General features: G+C 37.1%; 2 protein-coding genes across 2 annotated transcripts; both read right to left on the bottom strand.

The window, feature by feature from the left end:
• Window positions 1-2,737: 2,737 nt before the first annotated feature.
• sec11a (SEC11 homolog A, signal peptidase complex subunit) lies at window positions 2,738-9,025 on the bottom strand. Its single transcript, XM_067389364.1, has 6 exons — window positions 8,851-9,025; window positions 8,342-8,451; window positions 7,702-7,851; window positions 5,932-6,051; window positions 5,715-5,772; window positions 2,738-3,091 (listed from the first exon to the last, which is right to left on the bottom strand). Exons 1-6 carry the CDS (start codon window positions 8,899-8,901, stop codon window positions 3,041-3,043), a joined length of 540 nt encoding a protein of 179 aa, XP_067245465.1. The 5' UTR covers window positions 8,902-9,025; the 3' UTR covers window positions 2,738-3,040.
• A 1,183-nt stretch (window positions 9,026-10,208) lies between these two features.
• On the bottom strand, window positions 10,209-20,465 carry znf592 (zinc finger protein 592). Its single transcript, XM_067390502.1, has 9 exons — window positions 19,670-20,465; window positions 17,352-19,533; window positions 16,003-16,181; window positions 15,739-15,912; window positions 15,493-15,637; window positions 13,356-13,631; window positions 12,248-12,360; window positions 12,023-12,164; window positions 10,209-11,940 (listed from the first exon to the last, which is right to left on the bottom strand). The coding sequence occupies exons 2-9, from the start codon at window positions 19,512-19,514 to the stop codon at window positions 11,500-11,502; spliced, it is 3,633 nt and encodes a 1,210-aa protein (XP_067246603.1). The 5' UTR covers window positions 19,515-19,533; window positions 19,670-20,465; the 3' UTR covers window positions 10,209-11,499.
• Window positions 20,466-22,901: the final 2,436 nt, after the last annotated feature.

Raw genomic sequence — 22,901 nt, 5'->3', positions numbered from 1 at the left:
AAATCGAGGGAACGAAAGTAAATCGTGCGCACGTTTTAGTAAACCGAGGGAACGAAACAGTAAATCGTGCGCACGTTTTATTAAATCGAGGGAACGAAATAGTAAATCGTGCGCACGTTTTAGTAAATCGAGGGAACAAAACAGTAAATCGTGCGCACGTTTTAGTAAATCGAGGGAACGAAAGTAAATCGTGCGCACGTTTTAGTAAATCGAGGGAACGAAAGTAAATCGTGCGCACGTTTTAGTAAACCGAGGGAACGAAACAGTAAATCGTGTGCAAGTTTTAGTAAATCGAGGGAATTAAATTGTAAACTGTGCACACGTTTTAGTAAATCGAGGGAATGAAACAGTAAATTGTGCGCACGTTTTAGTAAATCGAGGGAACGAGATTGTAAGTCGTGCGCACGTTATAGTTAACCGAGGGAACGAAAGTAAATCGTGTGCATGTTTTAGTAAATCGAGGGAACGAAACAGTAAATCGTGCGCACGTTTTAGTAAATCGAGGGAATGAAATAGTAAATCGTGTGCACGTTTTCATAAATCGAGGGAACGAAAGTAAATCGTGAGCACGTTTTAGTAAACCGAGGGAATGAAACAGTAAATCGTGCGCACGTTTTATTAAATCGAGGGAACGAAACAGTAAATCGTGCGCACGTTTTAGTAAATCGAGGGAACAAAATAGTAAACTGTGCACACGTTTTAGTAAACCGAGGGAACGAAAGTAAATCGTGAGCACGTTTTAGTAAACCGAGGGAATGAAACAGTAAATCGTGCGCATGTTTTAGTAAATTGAGGGAATGAAACAGTAAATCGTGCGCATGTTTTAGTAAATCGAGGGAACGAAATAGTAAATTGTGTGCACGTTTTCGTAAATCGAGGGAACGAAAGTAAATCGTGAGCACGTTTTAGTAAACCGAGGGAATGAAACAGTAAATCGTGCGCATGTTTTAGTAAATCGAGGGAACGAAACAGTAAATTGTGCGCATGTTTTAGTAAATCGAGGGAACGAAATAGTAAATCGTGTGCACGTTTTCGTAAATCGAGGGAATGAAAGTAAATCGTGAGCACGTTTTAGTAAAACGAGGGAATGAAACAGTAAATCGTGCGCACGTTTTATTAAATCGAGGGAACGAAACAGTAAATCGTGTGCACGATTTAGCCTACTATTTTTTTTCCTGCATGTCATGTCCGGGGCTCCGTACATTCGTTTTACGATCTCTTTGTGACTTGAAGAGTCTGAGTGGTAGTCGCGTAGCTGTCAATGGAGCGAGAGAAATCTCTCAGATCAGTCATCAAAAAATACTTTCATTTGTGTTACGAAGATAAACGAAAGACTTATGGGTTTGGAATGACATGCCCAAAGTATACTTAACTTTTTATGCGTACGTGAGGGTCAGCGTACGGTGCGCTTGGCGTGAATTTTGTCATCAGGAGATGAGTGAAGAGGAGTACGTGTGTACAGATTTTTGTAACCGCCTGTACTTGTACACGCAGGTCACACATGCACATTTAATGTTTTTTGCAGTAATTACTTTATACACAAGGTGGCAACCGTGCCCTGGGGGTGTCGATTCACAAGGTAGAGAAAAACTGCATAAACAGAATGTGTCGAATGCCTGTGTATGCGTACGAGTCGGACTTATGATAGCTGCCTGAATCATAATAAAGAACTGGCCCCCCGACAGAGCCTGGTTTCTCCCAAGGTTTTTTTCTCCATTTTAACACCTGTTTGCCACCTGATGTCACCTGTCGGAGTTTGGGTACCTTGCCGCCATCGCCTTTGGCTTGCTTAGTTGGGGACACTTGACATTTGATATTAAACAGTGTTTTGATCTGCCTGCATTGACACCATTGTATGCGAACTGAACTGAGCTGGATGATGACATCACGGTTTACTCCAGTGCTGATATCGATAAATTTACTAAATTAATAACTATTGATTCTTACATTTGAATGAATTAATACTGAATTTACTTAAGATGGATAATGACACCATTTTCTTTAAGAGCTGCTGTGCAGCCAAAAATATATACCAGTTATCACTGTAAAGCTGCTTTGACACAATCTGCATTGTTTAAAGCGCTATATAAATAAAGGTGAGTCAAATGAAGTATACTTTCCAAGGTTGTGCTTTCGACTGTGCGAGTGCACTAAAGCGTACTGTAAGCGCAGGTTGCACATGCACATTTAAATTTTTTTTTTTGCAGTAATTTATCCACAAGGTGGCATTCGTGCCCTGGGGGCGTCGATTCACAAGGTAGACTAAGAAAACCTGCATAAACAGAACTGAACGTTACGCATGCAAGTTACAGCGACAATGGAGGCCTGAATAGACTAGAGATTGTGTTAACAGGTTATAAAGTATCCTCATTTGTACAACTCTAGCATGAAAGAAAAGAAATATGTTTATATGGTTTGTAACTCGTGACGAGAGATTGCTCAAAAACGTGCACGCGTTGAACCGGTGTACGCGCATGAGTCAAGTGACGTATACTTTGCAAGGCTGTGCGTTCGACGTATAAAAATGAAGTATACCCAGGGCTTAACCCTTTAAGGTGCACATTTTCTAAGCATACTTAGAGGATACTTTTTTTTACATTTAATTTTCATATTTATGTTTCACATCTTAAAGGCTATATGGGTGTGACTCCTAATAAAATAATACAACAATACAAATACTTTACATGAGAATTTAAGAAAAAGATCAATAAGAATTAATATATATATATATATATAAAAAAAGAATACACTTTCAAATTTGACTCAACATTTTAATTCAATACAAAATTTAGCCTTTAAGAAAGAGTTAGACAGATGGTGCAAGTACAACTGTAACGTCAGATCAAACAAAAAACTGAATTTGGTATGCATGGAAAATGAACAAATACAAATTCTTCCAGTAGTTCTTGTGTTTGCACTGTCACTGAACAGAGAAAATTATAATTTGACTTTTGTTTTTAAGAGCAAGTGGAGAATTTTCACATAAAAACTGGTCACAAGAGGGATGCGTGTTCCCAGACAGCATTACTCTTGAAAGTCTTCATTCTCTGTGTACCAAAACAAACAGCCCGAGCAAACAGAGTACAGCATACTGTCAAGGAACAAAGAAGAGTTAGAACAACTGCAATGTAACAACTTCTCATCACTTAAAGTGCCCCTATTATGGTTTTACTGATATTACCTGTCATGTAGAGTGTAATATAGCTGTTAATGAATGTGAAAGGTCTGCAAATTTTCAAAGAAGAAAATGCAAAAATAATTAGAGTTACTTTGTCCCAAAAGAAAGAACTGATTCCGAACTGCCTGAAATGAGTCTTCAGAAATTCCAGTCTTACTTCCTGTAACAAATTTGCATAACGCCAGTCTATGGTCTTCATTGGTTGCCTGCAAACTATGTCTACTTCGACCCGCCCTCAAACACTGAAGTTGAAGCGGAGGCCTGGAAGAGTTTGGTTCGTGTTCTTGACATGCACTTCCAAAGGATTAGGACTCAAACTGATACAGTAAAACTGACACCATTGTTACTGTTCGTATCACAAGTACTGAGGAGCTGAAATTCAGATATGTTAAAGAGATATGTGCTCTAAAAGGATAGACCAGTCACAACAGACTGGGCCATCCAGGGTTCCTACACATTTTCCATTTCAAAATTCCATACTTTTCCAGACTCAAATTTCCAGACCTCCTTCCAAACGATTTTCTGCCATTGGTAAGCCTCGTTCTCCTTTTCTATGTTTTCTCTGCTTCAGGTTTGTAGTAGGGGTCTTACAGTCTTTTAGTGATTTTAAATCAGTGTTTGATTGTTGAAATAAAGTTTTGTATTTAGTATTCACATCTAGGCCCTTCTCTTCTTAAAACTACGTTCCTGTGTGACTTCTGCTGGGGATTAATCTACAAGTACTAATATATTCCCTGTTTAAAAGGGTAGTGACTTTGTTTCCCTTTCTGACCATACCACTCGCTACATAGGCGTAAATATTTAATTTGTTTAACATTCTAATAATTCGACACATTTACTTCATAGACATCCTTCTCTGATTTATCCATTCTGTTCTGTTGTCAGTATTTGTTGGTATCAAAAAATTTCTATAGAGTAGCCTATGAGTATGAGTAGCCTACACAAGCGCAGTATCAGTTTCCGTAATATTTTAGAAATTCATAAGTTCATAAACATCTGTAAAAAGTAAAAAGGTGTAAAAGGTGATGTGTAGGGGGGTCTGGGGGCATCCTCCCCCAGGAGAAGATTTTTGTGATTTTAACATGTAAATTAAGCATTCTGGTGCACTCTGACAAGAAAATAAATGGGACAATCAACATTTGCTTCAAGAAAAAAATAAATAAATAAATAAAAAATAAAAATAATAATAAATTATTGACAGTAGGGCTGAGAATTGACACAAATTTCACAATTGAATGCGATTTTGATTCAGAAGCTTGCTTGATTTTGAAAATTTTGATTTTGAACATTTGATTTTGATTTGATTAACTTCGATTCAATATTGATTCATTTGGGGCCTATCAGGTACATGGCAAATTTCCTCAAAGAAAAAAAAAAACTCTCTCAACTAATGCTGTAAATTATACAAGGAACCACAGCTGGTACATCATTATAATATTAGATTAAAACTGATTTGCAAGCTACTTTCATATAGGCTAAATTACACATAAGGAAGTTTAAACAAATGTTTAATGACAATAATTTTTCAATTATTTTTTAATTTTTTATTTAGGCCTAAACATTTAAATGGTGGCTGTCATGATTTATACATTTAATATCTAAGCAAATGTTAAGTACAAATACAATGAATATGCAATAGCCTATAGTGCACATATTTAGCAAAATGCTCCTCTTGAAGTTCATTTTTGTAGCTGAATAATGAGTTTTTGGCCATTGAATGGCTTTTCTGAGGTAGGCTAAATGTGTTATTTTTACATGCTGTTTTATTGATGCCTTTCTGCAGTTGAAACAATGATTGATCAATTGCATGTGATACAGAATTCAGTAAGTTGTACTTTATCTTTCAACATACCTTCAGATGTTCAATCATGTTTATTTTGTGCTGTAACTAGTAAAGCAGAAGAGATGGTCGGTTCACGAGCACTACAGCGATCTATCACGCCACAGAGCACCAAGAAAGATCACGACTCACTCCAGTCTATGGGAAAGTAGCCCATTTTCCATTCTTGTGAGAATCCTGAGACACGCACTCGCCCTGAAAAAAACCTCTTTGGATCTACACAATTCACATAAATTATGTATTTTGTTTCAAAAGTGCTAATTTCGCTGTAAAGTGTCTAGTTTGCAGGAATAATAAATTAGAAAACTGAAGAGACAAAAGTCTGGAAACACAAATATTTCTCCATACTCTGATTTTTTTTTTTCCATACTTTTCCAGACCTGGAAATTACTCAAATCAAATTCCATACTTTTCCATACTTTTCCAAACCGCGTAGGAACCCTGCCATCGGACCAATCAGAGCAGAGTAGTCTCTCAGAAAGGAGGCGTTTAGAGAGACCAAATCCTTTTTCACAGTTTCTTTAACGATACTGTGAGAAAAGAGGCAATGTCGCAATATATAATGAGCAAATTAAAGTGTTTTTTGACCTTGGATGCATGTAAACTTGTTGGAGACCTCCAAACAAAATTAGGAAGCTTTAAAATACCATAATAGGGGCACTTTAAACTTGATTCATTACATATTACATGGCATACCTTAAATTTGGGGTAGTCATTCATCAAAATTGTGACAATTCCGATGTAAGGCACAAACCTGTCATAGAGGAAGAGGGATCAGGAATGTGTTAATGTATGCAAAGCAATGCAAGGCATGGAATAAATTTAAACTTACAATACTAGATTTAGTTGTGTAAAGATGACCAAGTTCTACTACTACAGTATATTATTATTGTATCAAGCATCAAGACCTTACCCTCTTGCTCTGCCCACCACGTCTTTCTTCTCCAACCAATGCTGTCCCTGCTTGTAAAGACCTCGGTCATCCACAGAATTATTGTCACCTTTCGTCAAGAACTTGATATCGCCATTTTCTCTGAAATCAGTAGGCATCAATGTTATCGGAAGGATCAAAGACACACAGTATGCTCAGAAAAATCTGATACTAAGAACCTTTAACATTAATGGAACATTTCCATTGCACAAAAAGTTCTTTAGATTAATCAAAATGATCTTTCTACTAAAGAAAAGAAAATGTTCTTTTAAGAATTGTTCACTGAAAGTTTCTTGCACTACATAACACTTTCAGTAACTATGTTTCCATCCAAAGTTGCAAATTTAACTTATGCACAAAATTGGAATATCGCATAAAATATTTGTGAATAAAGCAGCATTCCCATTCAGATCCTGTGCAATGAGATCGGTCCGCTGGTTGGTCAAGTTATGCCGTCCCATCTCAAAGTCACTTGTTTTTTTTTTTTATGCGCATTGAGGAATTTATTCAGTAAATGTTTCAATTGTAGTTTATGCGCATGTTTTCTTATCGGATAAAAAAAATGAATCCGACTCAGTTGAGCGCATAAGTTTTTTTTTTAAGCGCATCTTTAGAATTTATCTTAAAAAGGGGGTCTAATGCTATTTCATGTATTCTGACTTATTTACACAGTTAAATAGTTGCGTTCTCATGCTAAACATGGCCAAAGTTTCAAAACACGAGTTGGACGTATGACGGAGTATTTCTGTGCCAAATATACAACTTCCGGTTGTGGACATGTTTCGCCCAATTTTTTTCTTGTATGGCATTTTATCACATAATAAAGGGTGGAATTCCTTGTATAGGCACTTCTCCCTGATAAGCGTGCACACACACACCAACCAGAGCAAGAGCACGCCCATCAATGCGCTTGGGATACGGAAGCCGAGAGATGCACCCTTTGAAGGCTGCATACATCATCGATCTCATTTAAGAAAAATAACCATTAGATTGCAACACAAGAACAAATTTACAGTATTTTACACCTCACAATGAATATCAGTCAATTTTATTACGGTTACTTTTCTTAAATATGACATCCTTGATGCAGTATTCAGCCTTCAAATGCGGCCTCCGAAATGAGACGCAGCTCCTGTCAACCAAGGAGTGTGTTTTTGGCTGTGAGGGAAAGATTACCTTTTTCAGCTTCCCAAAGAACCCAGTGTAAAGGGAACAGTGGATGAAGTCTGTTTTTCCAGGGCAGCAACAGAGTTGTGCACGTATGTTTGTTTGTTCCCGAAATTTCAGTGATGAATAGTTTGTAAACAAGTCCCAGTTTGGCACTGGATTGGCAGATCGTGGGTGTTAAAGCTGCTTCAAATGTCTGTGTTTTGTTTTCAATTGGCACAAAAGTGCATATAATGTAAACAACACAAACGTTTTTGTTCACTTTTTATTTATAACGATGTTGCAGCTTGCAGACGATCTTTACGCAAAAGCTGTGCGCGTTTATGACTCTTTATGTATGTGACTCTTTACAGCCTATGTATCTTTTATAAATATGATAAAACTAAAGACTTCTTGGAGAGATGAAGGATGCAATACTACTCTACAAGTACTCAAGATCAACATGAGATTCTCAGAAACTGTGTGTGTGTGTGTGAGAAACTGTTTAACGTTTCCATCCAGCATTTTCTTTATGCAATATCCCAAAATGTGCATAAAAATGGGTGGATGGAAACATAGCTATTGTGATCTTATAAGAATACTCACTTTTCATGAATTTTTAGCACTCTGTGTACAATGGGAATTTCTCTTCCTTCGATCCTGAACACAACAATCTCTCCCACTCTGATTGGATCTTCAACACGATTTGTGAGGAAGAGGAGGTCTCCCCTGTGAAATGCAGGCTCCATGCTTCCACTGCAAAAATAAATGAAATTAACACTTTTATCACACTAATTATTTTTATTGTCTTGTGCAGATTTTGAAACATATGCCTCAATTAGCTTTCAAGTTTTTGATTCCCACCAAAAAATCTGCTTTTAAGAATTTAAAATAAGACATTCATAAACAGAGTTCGAAATTGAAACATGCAGGTTCAACAAAAAGTAAAGTATGGATCTAAAAAGTCAACGCATGCATAAAGAAAGGTTTCCACACAATTTTACCAGTGCATTTCTAAGACTTTCAGTTGTTTTTGATTATAAGGCTATTTAAAACTCAGTTTAAGATTAATATGTTTCTGTAAATGAAATTACAGCCTAGTAAAACAGTCCTGTAACTAATAAATTCAACAATGGGAACACTGTATCACGTGAAAGAGCAGAGCATGCTGCTAAAAATATCACCATGATGTCCAAAGCCAAAGCCTCCGGAATGAGAGTGATGAGCAGCTTCATAATGCCCCTACCTGAGAACAACCACAATCGGGCTCTCACTTCCAGTTACAACCATCAAGCCTTTCCAGATCATCAAGGCTGAAGATACAATCATTCCAAAATTCAGCACCTGATAGTAAAGCTGAAAAACACAAGACATGATGCTCAACATCAGCTTTTTCTTTGTCTCCCAGAACGTATGTTTTTATTTTTTTTAGCAAAGATGATGCAGATTTCAGACGTTCTCAGTCCAGTGGCTTAAAGTGAAAGTACTGTAACATTCAAAGGAAATAGTTAGCAGAGAATAACAGAATAGCAGCTGTTGCAAAAAGCCGATTATATTCTCCTCTCCATTTGATCAATAACAGCAATATATATAAAAATATTAAAACCATTTTTCATCTGTGCAACTCGCAATGAAGAGCATTAATAGAGCATTAATATGTGCAGAAAGCTAAAGACACTGTCATTCAAGCTGACGTGTAGTAAGAGAGAGCAATGCAGAGGAAGCTCCGAGCTAACTGGCTAAATAAATACACACCTGACGCTTATTCATTCGCCGCACATCGTCGAGGAAATCTAATGATATCATCTTGCCTGTAGATTAAATATGTATGGCAAAAGTCAATCAAAAACAATTGGAAAATTGTGATTTTGGTGCAAATGTTTCGCCGCCACTGCTGTAGTTAGCGGATACGCGGCGACTCTTCTGGTTGCGTTACTTCCGGGAAGAAAAAGGAGGGGGGTGGGTAGCGTTAGTAGTTGATAGGTTGTCGTTTCTTTTTAAAAATAAGTGTTTGTAAGATACTCATTTAGCCCATGTTTAAGGACTAACTAAACTAAAATTTCAATATTATAAGTATAACATTTTGTAAGAGCTCTTGGATAAACAAGTGAACACAATAAAATATGCCATGCTAGGTCTGTTATACCGTGTTGGGTACGTTACTCTAAAAAGTAACGAATTACTAGCTACTAATTACATCTTCAACAGTGTAATTTGATTACTGTACTAATTACTCGCTCTAAAAAGCTTTTCATTTCTTATTACTTTATAAATCTCATATCAATCTCGACCAGTTGAAAAACCCAGGTGAAAAAAAGTACATTTCTATAATATACTTAAAGTGCTCTATTTTCGTGCACTAATTTTGTACTTAATATACTAAAAATTCTTCTTTATTACTTCTTAAGATAATCTTGAGATCATCTAAGTGTACTCAACTGTGCTATTTTGAGACACCATGAAATATGAACTAAAATGTGCTTTTAATATACTATTTAAAAAAAAATTTATTTAGATACTACTATAGTACATTTGAGCCCATAGTGTACTACAAGTGGTAACTAAATATTACAAAATATTTTTTAAATACAGAGATGGTATATTAAAAGCACATTTTAGTTCATATTTCATGCTGTCTCAAAATAGCACAATTTAGTACACTTAGATGTTAAGATGATCTTAAGTAAATTTTAGTATATTAAGTACAAAATTAGTGCACGAAAATAGAGCACTTTAAGTACATTATAGAAATGTACTTTTTTTTCACCTGGGTATACTAGACACAAAACTGCTCTTTTGATTCTTTTAAATAAACAATATAAAACTGCATAAATTATTCTTTAAGTATTTGAATGGAGGTTACATTAAACAAATTTTAACATTAGTCATTAAATTTTGATGTTAAATCCACTATTGTTTAATACAGAAGTGTATTTGATGAAATTAAATCAGAAATTACAGAAAAATTAAGAGTAGTCCCTTACTTTACTTTTTCAAGGGAAACGTAATTAAATTACAGTAATTAATTACTTGTTAATGAGTTACACCCAACATTGCAGTTAAATGAACTGTATCTTTCCTGTGCGGTGGACTTTTTTGTAGCAAAGACTAAAAATAACAAATAAATAAAATAAAACACTATTTTAGTTTGTTACATTAAGATAATCAACATTTTAATCCGAAACATTATTGGTGAATAACTAAGAAATAAAAAAAACAAAACAAAAAGTAATCTTTGTATTTTACATTTTAAAGGCCCCAAAAACATCAAGCCTCTGCTGACAGCACAAACTGTAAAGTTGAGTCTCTGATGTCTTTAATATGTAAATTCTTCTTTTTTTCCATACAAGCATTTACAAAAGTGCTAAATTTGATTGTAAGAATGGCTCATTGAATATAAATGTAATTGAAACTAGTAATCTACATGGAATGAATATGAAAATATATTTTCTCTGAGTGCAGATACCTGGGTTTAAGTGAATACCTTTCAGAATAATGTAATCTCCATAGTAGCAAATACTGTTACAGATGTTTAGCTTTGTGATACAAGTACGCTACCTAATAAATATAAAATAAACATCATCAGACATGCCCTTCCTTCAAGACCATCACAGCATAAGATTGACCATCAAAGGGGCTAAATTCTTCTGCATTTTTGGTGACCCTGAAAACAGCCAAAATGGCTGTCCCACTTATGGCTACAATATGTAACATACATAATATTACCTGCATTGTAATGTACCAAAGACAGATTTGACGTGGTACATAAACAAAAACATACAATTGCTCTTTAGAGAAACACTGAAACACACTGACATGATGCTTTTGCAATTACACAAAAATAAATTATGATTATCCACATACATAGGATGAACAAGTAAGCAGTAAAAAGTGACAATTAATTGCATGAATGTAACAGTTAAAGGGATAGTTTACCCAAAAATTTAAATTATGTCATCATTTACTCATCTTCATGTTGTTCCAAACCTGCATGAGTTTTTTTCTTCTGTTGAACACAAAAGATTTTGAAGAATGTTGGTTGACAACAGCCATTCCCTTCCATAGTATTTTTTTTCCTACTATGTTTGGTTATGTCAAAATATCTTCTTTTGTGTTCAGCAGAAGAAAGAAACTCATACATGTTTGGAACAACATGAGGATGAATAAACGATGACAAAGTTTTCATTTTTGGGTGAACTATCCCTTTAAGTTAATCCAAATAATGCGAATGAGAGTCTGTTTTAAACATTATTTCATATATGTGATATATGCGACATGAAGAGATATAGTATTTCACTGTAAGGCAACATGTTTGCAGTACCACATTTATCAGCTGCATATTCAGCAATCACATGCTTGCAGTTATGTTGATTAGCAGCTTTCCACTGGAGTCCTTTCTTCTATTCAGGCGTTTTCTTCCTCAAATCCACTTGTTTCTGATGCCTGTGTGTTGTTGCTGTCTGTGGGCTCAGTGTGGAGTTTGCATTGGTCCTCCACGGTCTTGTTTGGCGAAAGAGGTCCAGTTTCATCGCTCAAGTCTGTTGAGTTTTCTTGTCCTTTCCCTGTCTCCTCACGCTCCTCTGGTTCTTTGACCTTATGTACAATGAAAAGGTGTCTGCTGAGTGCTAGCTGAGATGTGAAACAAAGGCCGCAGTGTTGGCACTGGGGTGTGTCGCTGTCGGTTCTATGTTGAGGTATGTGTTTCTGAAACTGGGCCTGGTTTTCAGAGGTAAAGCCACATTTGGCGCAGCGATAAAGTGGCTTAGGCCGCTTGGCAGGGGTGTTGTATGATGTTTCCCCATTTCCTGCTACTCCATGAGCCTCCTCTGCTCTTCTTTTCGGCCTCTGAAAGAGGAAAATGTAGTTGTGCATGCTGTACCTGAAGAAATGTTTCTATAAAATAAATAAATGAAGTATTTGTGATTACCTGGCCTGTGGGTTTGCCCACCTCCTGAGATGCTAGCTTTGCCATCTGGCTGAAATCTGGATTCTTGATTCCATGCATCAAGCTGATGTGGTTCTTTAGCATTGAGTGTTTAGTGAAGGATATCCTCTCATTTGTGCAGTACCTTCAGAAAGATACAAAACAAGGTTGACCTCTTGATGCAAAACAAATATTGATGAACCTTTAATTATTATATAGCGGTTTTACCAGCATGTGTAAACTTTCTTTTTCCCATCGTGGTCACTGCGAATGTGTCGTTTAAGACTCAAGGATGAATTGAAGGACCTTTCACATAGTCGACAAGGATGCCTCTTTAAAGACTGCAAATAAACAGGCGTGATCAAATGATGATTAAAGGATTAGTTCACTTCAGAATTAACATTTCCTGATAATTTACTCACTCCCATGTCATCCAAGATGTGTATGTCTTTCTTTCTTCAGTCGAAAATAACTTAAGGTTTTTGAGGAAAACATTCCAGGATTTTCTCCACATAGGGTTGAAGGTTCAAATTGCAGTTTCAATGCAGCTTCAAAGGGCTCTACACGATCCCAGATGAGGAATAAGGGTCTTATTTAGAGAAACCATTGGTCATTTTCTAAAAAAAAAACCCAAAAAACTTTTATATACTACTTAACCACAGATGCTCGTCTTGCACTGCTCTGCGACATGCCACGCATTGCGTAATCACATTGGAAAGGTCACTTAGGCCGAAGTACCGTGGATGAGCGAAAAACTCCATTTCATATTCTTCTCCAACTTCAAAATCGTTCGACATCATTGTTTTACCTTTTTGGTAAATGCCGTTTGATTAGTCTGCATGTTCGCTTTGTAAACACTGGATCGGTACTTGCGCCTACGGCACGAGTGACCTTTCCAATGTGATTACGTAATGCGCGGTTCATCGCAGACCAGTGCAAAATGAGCATTTGTGGTTAAAAAGTATATACATTTTTATCTTTTACGAAAATGACAGATCGTTTTGCTAGATAAGACCCTTATTCCTCAACTGGGATCATATTGAGCCCTTTGAAGCTGCACTGAATTTGGACCTTCAACCCCTTGTACCCCAGTGCAGTCCATTATATGGAAAAAAATCCTGGAATGTTTTCCTCAAAAACCTTAATCTTTTTTCGATTGAAGAAAGAAAGACATTAACATCTTAGATGACTTTACTTCTGAAGGATTCAGAAGAAAAAAAGGAGTACTAGCTATTCAATAAAATACAAAATCCCACATGTACTGTGTAAGACACCGCTTAACTATTATTATTTTATTTTTATTTTTTATTTTTTTGATTGAAGGAAAGAATCTCACCCTGCCATGGCTGGTCTTCACGTGATTGACATAGGTCTCCCTGTCAGGGACCCACACGAGGCATTCTCCACAGGTCCAACCAGCGTTCTTCATACTAACTCCAGCACTTGACTTCCGTGCAGCAGAACTCTCTCTTCCCTTCATGCCGGCCTCATTAACCGGTTTGGTCAACCTTTGTTGAAGGTTTTGTGGTGACATTTTATCAGAGAACGATATTGTCTCTGTCTTTTTGGGGCTTTTTTCTGCTTCAACTCTGAAAATGCTCCAATGATTAGCCTGCAGATTTAAAAAAATATATATATTATTCCAGTATCTGAATGATACAAATACACAACCACCGTTGTTCTGATAGAAACAAAACAAAACATCTCTTGTACTGTGGCAGTACAATGACATTGGAAACAGCAGTGGCAGATTAAACAAAAAATAAATGACCTGCCTTTTCTTTCCTCAATGCAACCACAAAAAATAACAAATATCTCTCCTTGCGCTTTCATTCTGCCACAGTATTATACTACAAAATATATACCTTTTTCAATTTAATGTCCATTCATCCAGCTTTCTAAACAGACCACATCAAATAATAAGAGTTTTGTGTGCGTCTCTGTGTTGACTGCAGGCATATCAAAGTTACAGCATTTTGACTTATCTATTGTTGAAAGTTACTGTAATTACTTGACAAACCAACCATCTCTCTTACAAAAAAAATCTAAGAATGTTGGTGTCATACTGAACCACCACCTGTTATTTGCAAGCACCCCACCTCAAATGACAGACTGAACAGACTTTCATCTTGACTAATCTATGCTTCCCAGCATGCAATCAAACTCACAAAGCTCACAACGAATGCCATGAGGAATGGTACGCAGATATATGGCCTCTTGCAAAAAAATTTGGGTTAAAAATCTTGCATTGGCTTATTCATTTCCACTAGGTTTTATTGTACTGTATTTTCCGGAAAATAAGTTGCATCTGACTATAAGTCTCTCCAGGTCAAAATTGCATAGTTGAGTTGAGCATCGGTGTATAAGTCACAAGTTGGGAATTAGGTAAAATATTATGTACAATTATAGTGGCATTCATTATAAACAACATTTATTATAAATGCCAAGCCTAAAAACAACAAAAAAAGCAAAACTGAAACTATCGGCATGTGGGAAATGCATGCTATACAAATAAACTTTTGCTCATGTACCTTGATCATTTAGCATGAATCCAAATGTGTGTGCTTGCACGTTTTGTGTGCTTTATGCTAATTGGATTATATACATTCTGGTAAATATGGTATATATACAGTATTAGGTTTATTTAGACCACACTTATTTGCATATGAACAGGAAGTACTTAATTCCGAGCAGATAATGTTCTAAATTGTCTTCTTGCCATCTGGTGATAACAGCAGTCTAATATGAAGCACTTTTTGTAAGTTGATTCGGTTAAGAACATCTGCTAAATGTCTTGAATGTAAATGTCTTGTAGTGCCACAATGTATAAAATGTGTATGAACTCACACCTCCTTCCAAACCTTCTTTCCAAAAAGATAACCTTCAATAAGTATAATCAAGTTACAACAGGTTTTTGCAGATCTTCATCTTTAAGTATACATGACACAATGCATAATCAAATATTTGACGTAATGTCACATTATTTGTCACCTCTGTCTTTTGGAGCTAGTGCACAATGCTGAGGCCGGTTGTAGTCTGATTAATATGTATACAAGCTGGACAAAGCTGAGCTACAATCACATTCTGTAAGGGTTTAGGTCTGTTAGTCCAACTTCACAGAAATCTGGCTGCTACAATTTCTGTTAGACAAGCATTTACACAACATTTAAAAAAAAACAACTAAATTATAGCTTTAGTTCGACTGAAATCAGACTTTTAAAGTGCATGTGATAGTTAAATTAAACTAACTAAAGTTATAGTTTGACAAGAAAATGTCAAATGCTCAACGCTGCAAAAACATGTTATAAATATAAACCTTTGACGTTCTTCGCAGAGCGCTCACACAAATACACACGGGAGTGTTTGGCCCGGTACTTGATACTACCGATAATGCAGAAAAGATGGTGTCTTTACTTTTTTAAAATAGCGACCTGTTACCGAAGAACTGGTACTATAAAAAACCTAATACAAACCTTGAAATGTTGCATGAAAAGTAGTTTCTCTGGGAAGAATGAAGTGCACTCTGGACACTTGAACACACAAATTCGATGATGAAAATGTTGATACAACAGCTGCTTCCTCTTAAAGACTGTTTCACAGGAACATTTGTAGATCACCCTGCACAGAATGAAGCAGAAGTAACTCCTCAACACAGTTCTAGGAACACTTTTCGAATTATGACTGAATTTACGGTATAACAGATCAATAGATGCACTTACTGATGACTGGGTTCACTGCCTCCATGCTTGTTTTTAACATGCATCAGGCATCCATCAGAAGATTTGAAGGCTACAGGACAGATAGTGCACTTATAGAAGACCTCACAATGCTTCTCCTCAATGTGACTCTTCAAGAGGGACAGTGACATGACAAGCATTTCACAATGCAGACACCTGAAAGGTATTGCATTTGAGTGAATCAGATGAGAGAGAGATGACAACACAAAAGAGGTTGGCCTAGAGGTCACAGTTCAAGGTACTTACGAGTAGCCAATTTTACGGGCATAGTGGAGACAATTCTCTTTCACATGCTTCTGGATGTCCGCCGAGCGACTGAGTGCCCCACATTCAGGACAGCAGTAAGGGGATTTGTGTGTGTGAATGCGTTGATGGGCCCTGTAGCTGCACTTGTTGGGTAGCAGCATTGAGCAAACCTTGCACATCTGCATTTAAAGAAAGCAGACATAAGGGTTAATGACACAGAAGAGTGTCCACAACAAACGCAAGGGAAAAGTCTAGTTTAAACACGTGCCAAGTTCTAAGAAATGTACTAAGAGTGATTTCATAGGGTTTTGAAAAACTTTCATACCATTTTCAAGGTTGATCATCAAGTAAAAAGTAATAACCAGTCTTCCTTATGTAACAGATGTAGGCTAGTAAGAGCTGTGTGTGTAAACCTCACTCCCCTGAACTCAAGAGGTGCTCTAGAGACTGCGGTCTTTAGCCTACTTGTTAGAGCACGCGACTCCAATGAGGACGGGCCCGGGTTCGAGTCCCACTTAGAGCGGGTGGTTCGAACCGGATGAGCTTCAGTGGTGGCACCGTACGGAAATGGGACTGAGGTTTAGGGGGGTGAGTGTAACAAACGTAGGATAGTAATAGCTGTATGTGTAATCCTCACTGTTCAAACCGGTTGGGCTACACTTACATCAAGGTTTACTTAAGCATTCATTTCAAAAGCGTTCTTTAATATACTTAAGGACAAGGTTTTTTTTTTTTTTTTTTTTTTACAAATATCATGAACTATTAAAACAAGCCGTACTACATTTGAACTAATCTTGCCTAAAAATGTCAATTATGTGATATTTTTTAAGAGGCCTTTATAGACAGTCATAAGGGTCTACAGAGGTCCTTTCTACAATATGAGTCAAGTCACATGACTTGATTTGTTGGACAAAAGATTTTTAATATTCTGAAATAGAAAGCAGTTTTGATAAAAAATCCTAAGAAATAGTAATAAAAGATTATGCCAAAATATTTTTTAAAGATTGATTTGTGGTCATTTTTGCCTTTATTGTGATAGGATAGTATAGAGTGGACAGGAAGCGAGATGGGAGAGAGGGGGGGTATCGGGAAAGGTCCATGAGCCGGGACTCGAACTCAGTTCACCCGAAGCAGAACAGCACTGTATGTCGACACGCTGCCCACAAGGCTATCAGCGCGGACATACCAAAATATTTTTTATAAATTAGAAACATCAGAAGAGGTAAAGTCATTGTATGTGTGAAGTGGATTTTAATGTATTTTGAATAAAATGTATTTTTCTAAACCATTTAAAACAATTATTTGTAATTTTTGCTTTGTGATTCCAGCAATTCAATAATTTGACTCACCAGACCTTCAGCCTCCGATGACCTCTGATAGTGACCTGCAAGTGCTGTGCAGTCTGACATTTGTTTATTACAGTCCAGACATTTGAATCCATGTCTAATAACTTTGTCGGGATAAAGTGGCAAGACTGCTTGGCCTTTGGATGACTCTGTGGTGTTGTTCCCATAAGGTATCTGATTCACGGACTGCTTAGGTTTGGTGGGTGCCAACATCTGGTCAACGGCAATGGGCTTCATAAACAACTGAGTGCACTGCATCACCATGCCTTTGTTCTTGTGTTCGCGAGCATGTGCCAGGAGAGCGCATTTGTTGAAAAACACCAATGTTTTGGAGCAGTGCGTGCATGCAACTTCAATATGCACACTCCTCCGGCTGTAATGGTAAGCAAGGCTCTTTTCCAGCCCGAATGAGTCTCCGCATTCTAGGCAGCAATAGCCTTGTGGTGGGAGCTTGATATTGGTGCCTGGTGGTGGACTCAGGTCAGGAACATAAGTTGGCACTGGGTTTGAGTAATTCAACAGTCTGTTTAAGGTTCCAGCTGCAGTGTTGGGGACAACAGCTTGTGTGTTTGGGGAGACTTTTTTAACTTGATGCACCAATGGTACAGAACTGCACACCATTGATGATGACAAGTGAGAGGGCTCCTGTCTGTTGGTGGAAGACCTTGCTGTAACCGAGGCAGCCACGCTATGTGGGACTAGATTTAGGTTTGCCAAATGTAATGCCTTTGGAAGGTAGTTTGTATTAGCAGAAGAACCCATCTGAGCAGAAGAAGCCTTCCTTTGCTTGCTCCCCCCTTGCGTTGTCTTTAGGTTATGACTGTTATTTGGGGTTTGAGGTTTCTTTGAGCTCCTCACCGATTTCGTGCTGGATTTGCCCCCCAATAAAGCAGTCTTCGAGGCTTCCTGATTTCCATCTTCAAAAATGACCTCCGAAATTTTATCATTTGAACGATACACAGGCAACGTTTTCGAGAAGGCATCTTCAACTGAGGACTGAGATGGTGAAGACCCAAATGGTGACGTGAGATCTTCGGTCTCAGAGTCTGGCAATATGCTCGTGACAGTGCGTTTGATTTCTCCAGATGAGGTTTTGATTGTTTTTATTCTGACTCGTGGGATGGCTGGAGGCGAGCCAGTACCGACAGCTGGAGATGCTTTACCACTGCTGTCACTACATATACTCATTGGGCTGTCAGGCTGTTTCACGTAACGTTTCACCACTTCCAGAGGACTTCTTGGGCTCCTTGGCGAAATGGGTATTTTTGGACTAATTTTCATCGTCTCTTTTGGGGTAACTGAAAAGTCCCTTGAATTAGTTTGCCCACCAGGATCCTTTTTAGCATTTAGGGCTGCTAATGCATCAAGACAAGAGGACAATCTGGAGGTATGATCTTTGACGCATGGACTGGAAGAAGGAATAGTCGTCTCGGGGGTTGGATATGCATTTGTTCCACAATCTTGGATGCAGTCCCTCTTAGTCGCAGAATCATAATTTTTTGATTCACACTCAAGATCATCCACACCTTTTGAACCAGGCTGTCTTTCATTGCATTTGTCTGATGCATCTGGATTTCCATGACTGTCTAAAACAGGAAGAGCTGAAGATGTAAAGAGTGAATCAGATGGGAAGTACGAGGTCTCTGCAGATTTTGGACGGTCATTGATTCCATTGCTTTGAATGTCTTCAGATTCCGGGCTAGATATTGGGCTAAACTGGGGCATAGGCGCTGACGGAGTGGGAACTTTTTCAGTCTTGTAGAGGATGGGAATCTTTTCCAAGGTATGTCTCGAACAGTCCCCATTGACAGAAGAGCTATCCAGCATTGGATAGCTAGAGGGATGCGTCTCCAGTGAGCCTGCAGAAGTTTTGAACCCATTTTGTAAAAGCTGCCCCAAATGAGAGCTTTCCTTCTCCACAAGATTTTCATAGGAGTTCTGGCGGCTGGTGTTCTTTACTATGACACTCACAACAGGGACATCAGTTGTAGGCACTGGGTGAGGGATCAAAACCGTGGCATCCATACACATCTCTGAGTGCTTCAGGTGTCCCTCTCCCTCATCTTGATTCCCATGAATGGCCTCTTTGGCATCCAGACTGGTTGCATCAGGGATGTCAAAGGCAGCCAAGAGATCATCAAAATCAGGGGTCTTCATATCACCCATGATTGAAGGCTTTCAAAACCTGAATATATAGAATGAGAAATAAATAAAATTATGCAGACCACATACAATTAATGTAAAATAATTTAATTTAACACCCAATATTCATAACATTGCAATGATGACTAAATACAAAATAAAGTTTTAATTGTAATCACCATTTGGTTAATTCATCTCAGCTGTTGGTGTCCATTAGTTTTGTTGCTTTGGACCTTCATCTGCATTGCACTGACACTTCCAGGAATTTCCATAGTATTGGTCCAGCCAGCTCAAAGCCTTGTTTAGTGAAACTTTGACTCCTTTCTAAACATTTTAACATCATACTACAGTATTTGACATAACCACACTCCTGTTTTTCTTTCAAATCTAGCTTAACACAGTTAAAATGTCACCCTCGCATAAGTTAGAACTTCATTTAGACCGATAGAGCACCTTTTTACAGTCGTTACGTCAATAATAATAATGAAAATGATCGAGATATAGGCTATTTGTACGAGGATGTTAGAGTTAGCTTTAGCGTATATGCTAACTGAGAAAACAAACCTTCGACAAGCTAACAAACCGTTTAAACCATCGCTTATAGTCAGATTGGTACTATTTAATTCCCTAACACATGACCTGTCATTTCAACCGTGTTTATTGTTAAGACAGATGAGAGAAATGAAGAAAGCAAAGCGGTTCGTGTTGACAGAAGCTTTAGCTGTGCATTCGGGTGCGCGCTTCTCTAGCTGCTTGCATCCCAGCTCTGTAAATAACGCAAACCTGCGGTAATAATACAACAGTCTGCGGTCAACAGCCATACACGCATTTAAAGCAACATTTTAAATGCCATGCAAATGGATGAGCAAGTCAGCGTAAGGTATGTTTGATTTGTGAGGTTTATAAAAGTGAGTTGTTTACAGTTGCCCGCTGTCTGCTAGCTAACAGCTCTCTCCCCTTCCTGTGTGCTTGAGAACCGCGCTCAACGACACACACGGGATGTGACTCAAATCCTTGTGAGCTGCCTACATAGACAGCATTTTTGGACAGACACTTTGGAACATGCAAAACACCCCTATGATGCGCAAAAAGCAGTCACATGTCTTCTCAAACTACAATAAAACAACAACTAGCCTAGCGTGCGTAAAACGTCTGACAGTGGCACGCCAGGTGAAAAAAGTACACTTCTATAATGTACTTAAAGTGCTCTGTTTTCATGCACTAATTTTGTACTTAATATACTAAAGATTTTTCTTTAGTGCTTCTTATACTATCTCTGTATTTAAAAAAATGTATTTAGATACTACCTATAGTACATTTGAACCCATAGTGTACTACAAGTGGTAGCTATACATTTTTTAAATACAGAGATAGTATATATTTAAGTTCATATTTCATGCTGTCTCAAAATAGCACAGTTGAGTACACTTAGATGTTCTTAAGATTATCTTAAGAAGTACTAAAGAAGAATTTTTAGTATATTAGCCTAAGTACAAAATTAGTGCATGAAAATAGAGCACTTTAAGTACATTATAGAAGTGTACTTTTTTTTCACCTGGGACATGGATTTATGTTTTTTCTTAATCAAACTCTATAATACAAGAGACGATGGCCATGAAAATTTAGTCTTAGCCTATTCTCTGCGTAGCTTATAGTGACCAAATAAGACTCATAGATTGTTTTACCATTGTGATGTTTTTTACTAAAAGTCCTCAAAGCAATCAGAATGAATGTCAACCTTAAATTTGACATTTAGGCAACATTTGGTGGTTTTTACATCAACCTATATAGGTTTTTAAAGTTAGTTAGCAATAGATTAGATATATCCTAAAGTTAAACTGAGACAGACTTTGACAGGGTGGAAACGCTTTTATTGAAAACATATCAGTGCAGAAACTCCAAGATAAAGGTGGATAGGATTAAAGTGAAATTGTTCTGATAACATAGCCTATGTGTATGTATTACATAATCACTGGATTTATCAAAAACAACACTCATTCCTTTGAGAATATGTAATTTTGACAATAAAAGTGGGACTGAATGAGCAGTCAAATTCTGTAATGGACTGATTTCAGAAATAGTTTTTAAGTTTCTACAGTGATAGACCATCAATGTCCAAACAATAACTGGACTCTTCTAGTTCCTCCATGTCAATTCCAACTATTAAAATATGCAGCCTCTACAAAAATGTAGATAAACACTGACCTTCACTTTTAAAAACACCATTTCTTTTGAAACATTTTCATAGAGTGATACTGGTCTTTTCACAAACAATAAATAATTATTGTGCAAATACATCATCTATAGACAAAAGTTACTTCAGACCTGCGATCCCTTGCCTTTAAGACATATGTGTGTGTGTGTGTGTGTGTGTGTGTGGTGTATGTATATTATGAGGTTAATGCACCTAATATATATATATATATATATATATATATATATATATATATATATATATATATATATATATATATATATATATATATATATATATATATTCAGTTTGTGAAGAAGTGGACACAAAAATTAGCAGGAAAGACTTGGCTGATATTAAAGAATAATCATGGCTGCTTGCTCCAGCAAACCACATAAAATGTCTTCATGAATATCTGTTAATGTGTTTTGTACACATTAGACCTTCAATAAAATGCAGTGATGCACATTTAGGTCTATTAAGTTGCAAGTGTGCGTCATCTTGAGTTAACTAAAAGGTATTTAGGCACCATTTAATTTTATGACTTTCCACGAAAACAGTCATAGATTCCATGCACATATTGTCTGACAGTTGCATTTAATTTATTAAATCTGTAAACTTTACAAGCATTCTATTGAGTCAGGTTATTTTACTTCAGATGGGAGTTTCAGTCTACTTTCTTGAATGCATAATATACTAGTTTAGGGTCAGACAGGCACTACATTTTACTTGAATTTGAAGTTACATGGAAATGTAGGCCTATCTAGAAGCTGCATATTATGCATTGTCAGTGTACCAAGACAATGCCAAAGACCACAACTTTCAGTCAAATATATTTGACTAAATGTACTAGGAAGTTCTGAAAAAAGATAGGTTAATACAGAATCAATAGATTAAGAGGAGTTTAATAATTCTCCATAGAAGTAGCATGTGCTTAGACTGCTGTCAGTGTGTTTTTATTACTGTGTTCTGTATTCAGGCATAAAAGTGACTACAATGTGCAACACTGGCATCTAGTGTCCAAATTGTCTAAAGCTGGTAGTTTTCGTACACCTCAATGCTGCTAGTGCTCTGCCCCCCTCGAAATCTGCTAATGGGCTAACAATGGAACAACAGTTTTAAAACCAGGATCTCCATTTATATGGGTGTAAATAAAATATTTTTGTTATAAAAGAAAATAAAACAACTTTGCCTAAAAACCACACCTTTATTGGTAA

The sequence above is a fragment of the Chanodichthys erythropterus genome, chromosome 7, assembly GCF_024489055.1.
Source record: "Chanodichthys erythropterus isolate Z2021 chromosome 7, ASM2448905v1, whole genome shotgun sequence".
Taxonomy (NCBI): Eukaryota; Metazoa; Chordata; class Actinopteri; order Cypriniformes; family Xenocyprididae; genus Chanodichthys; species Chanodichthys erythropterus.
Note: the sequence above shows the minus strand (reverse complement) of the source record. Positions and strands in the feature narration are given on the sequence as shown.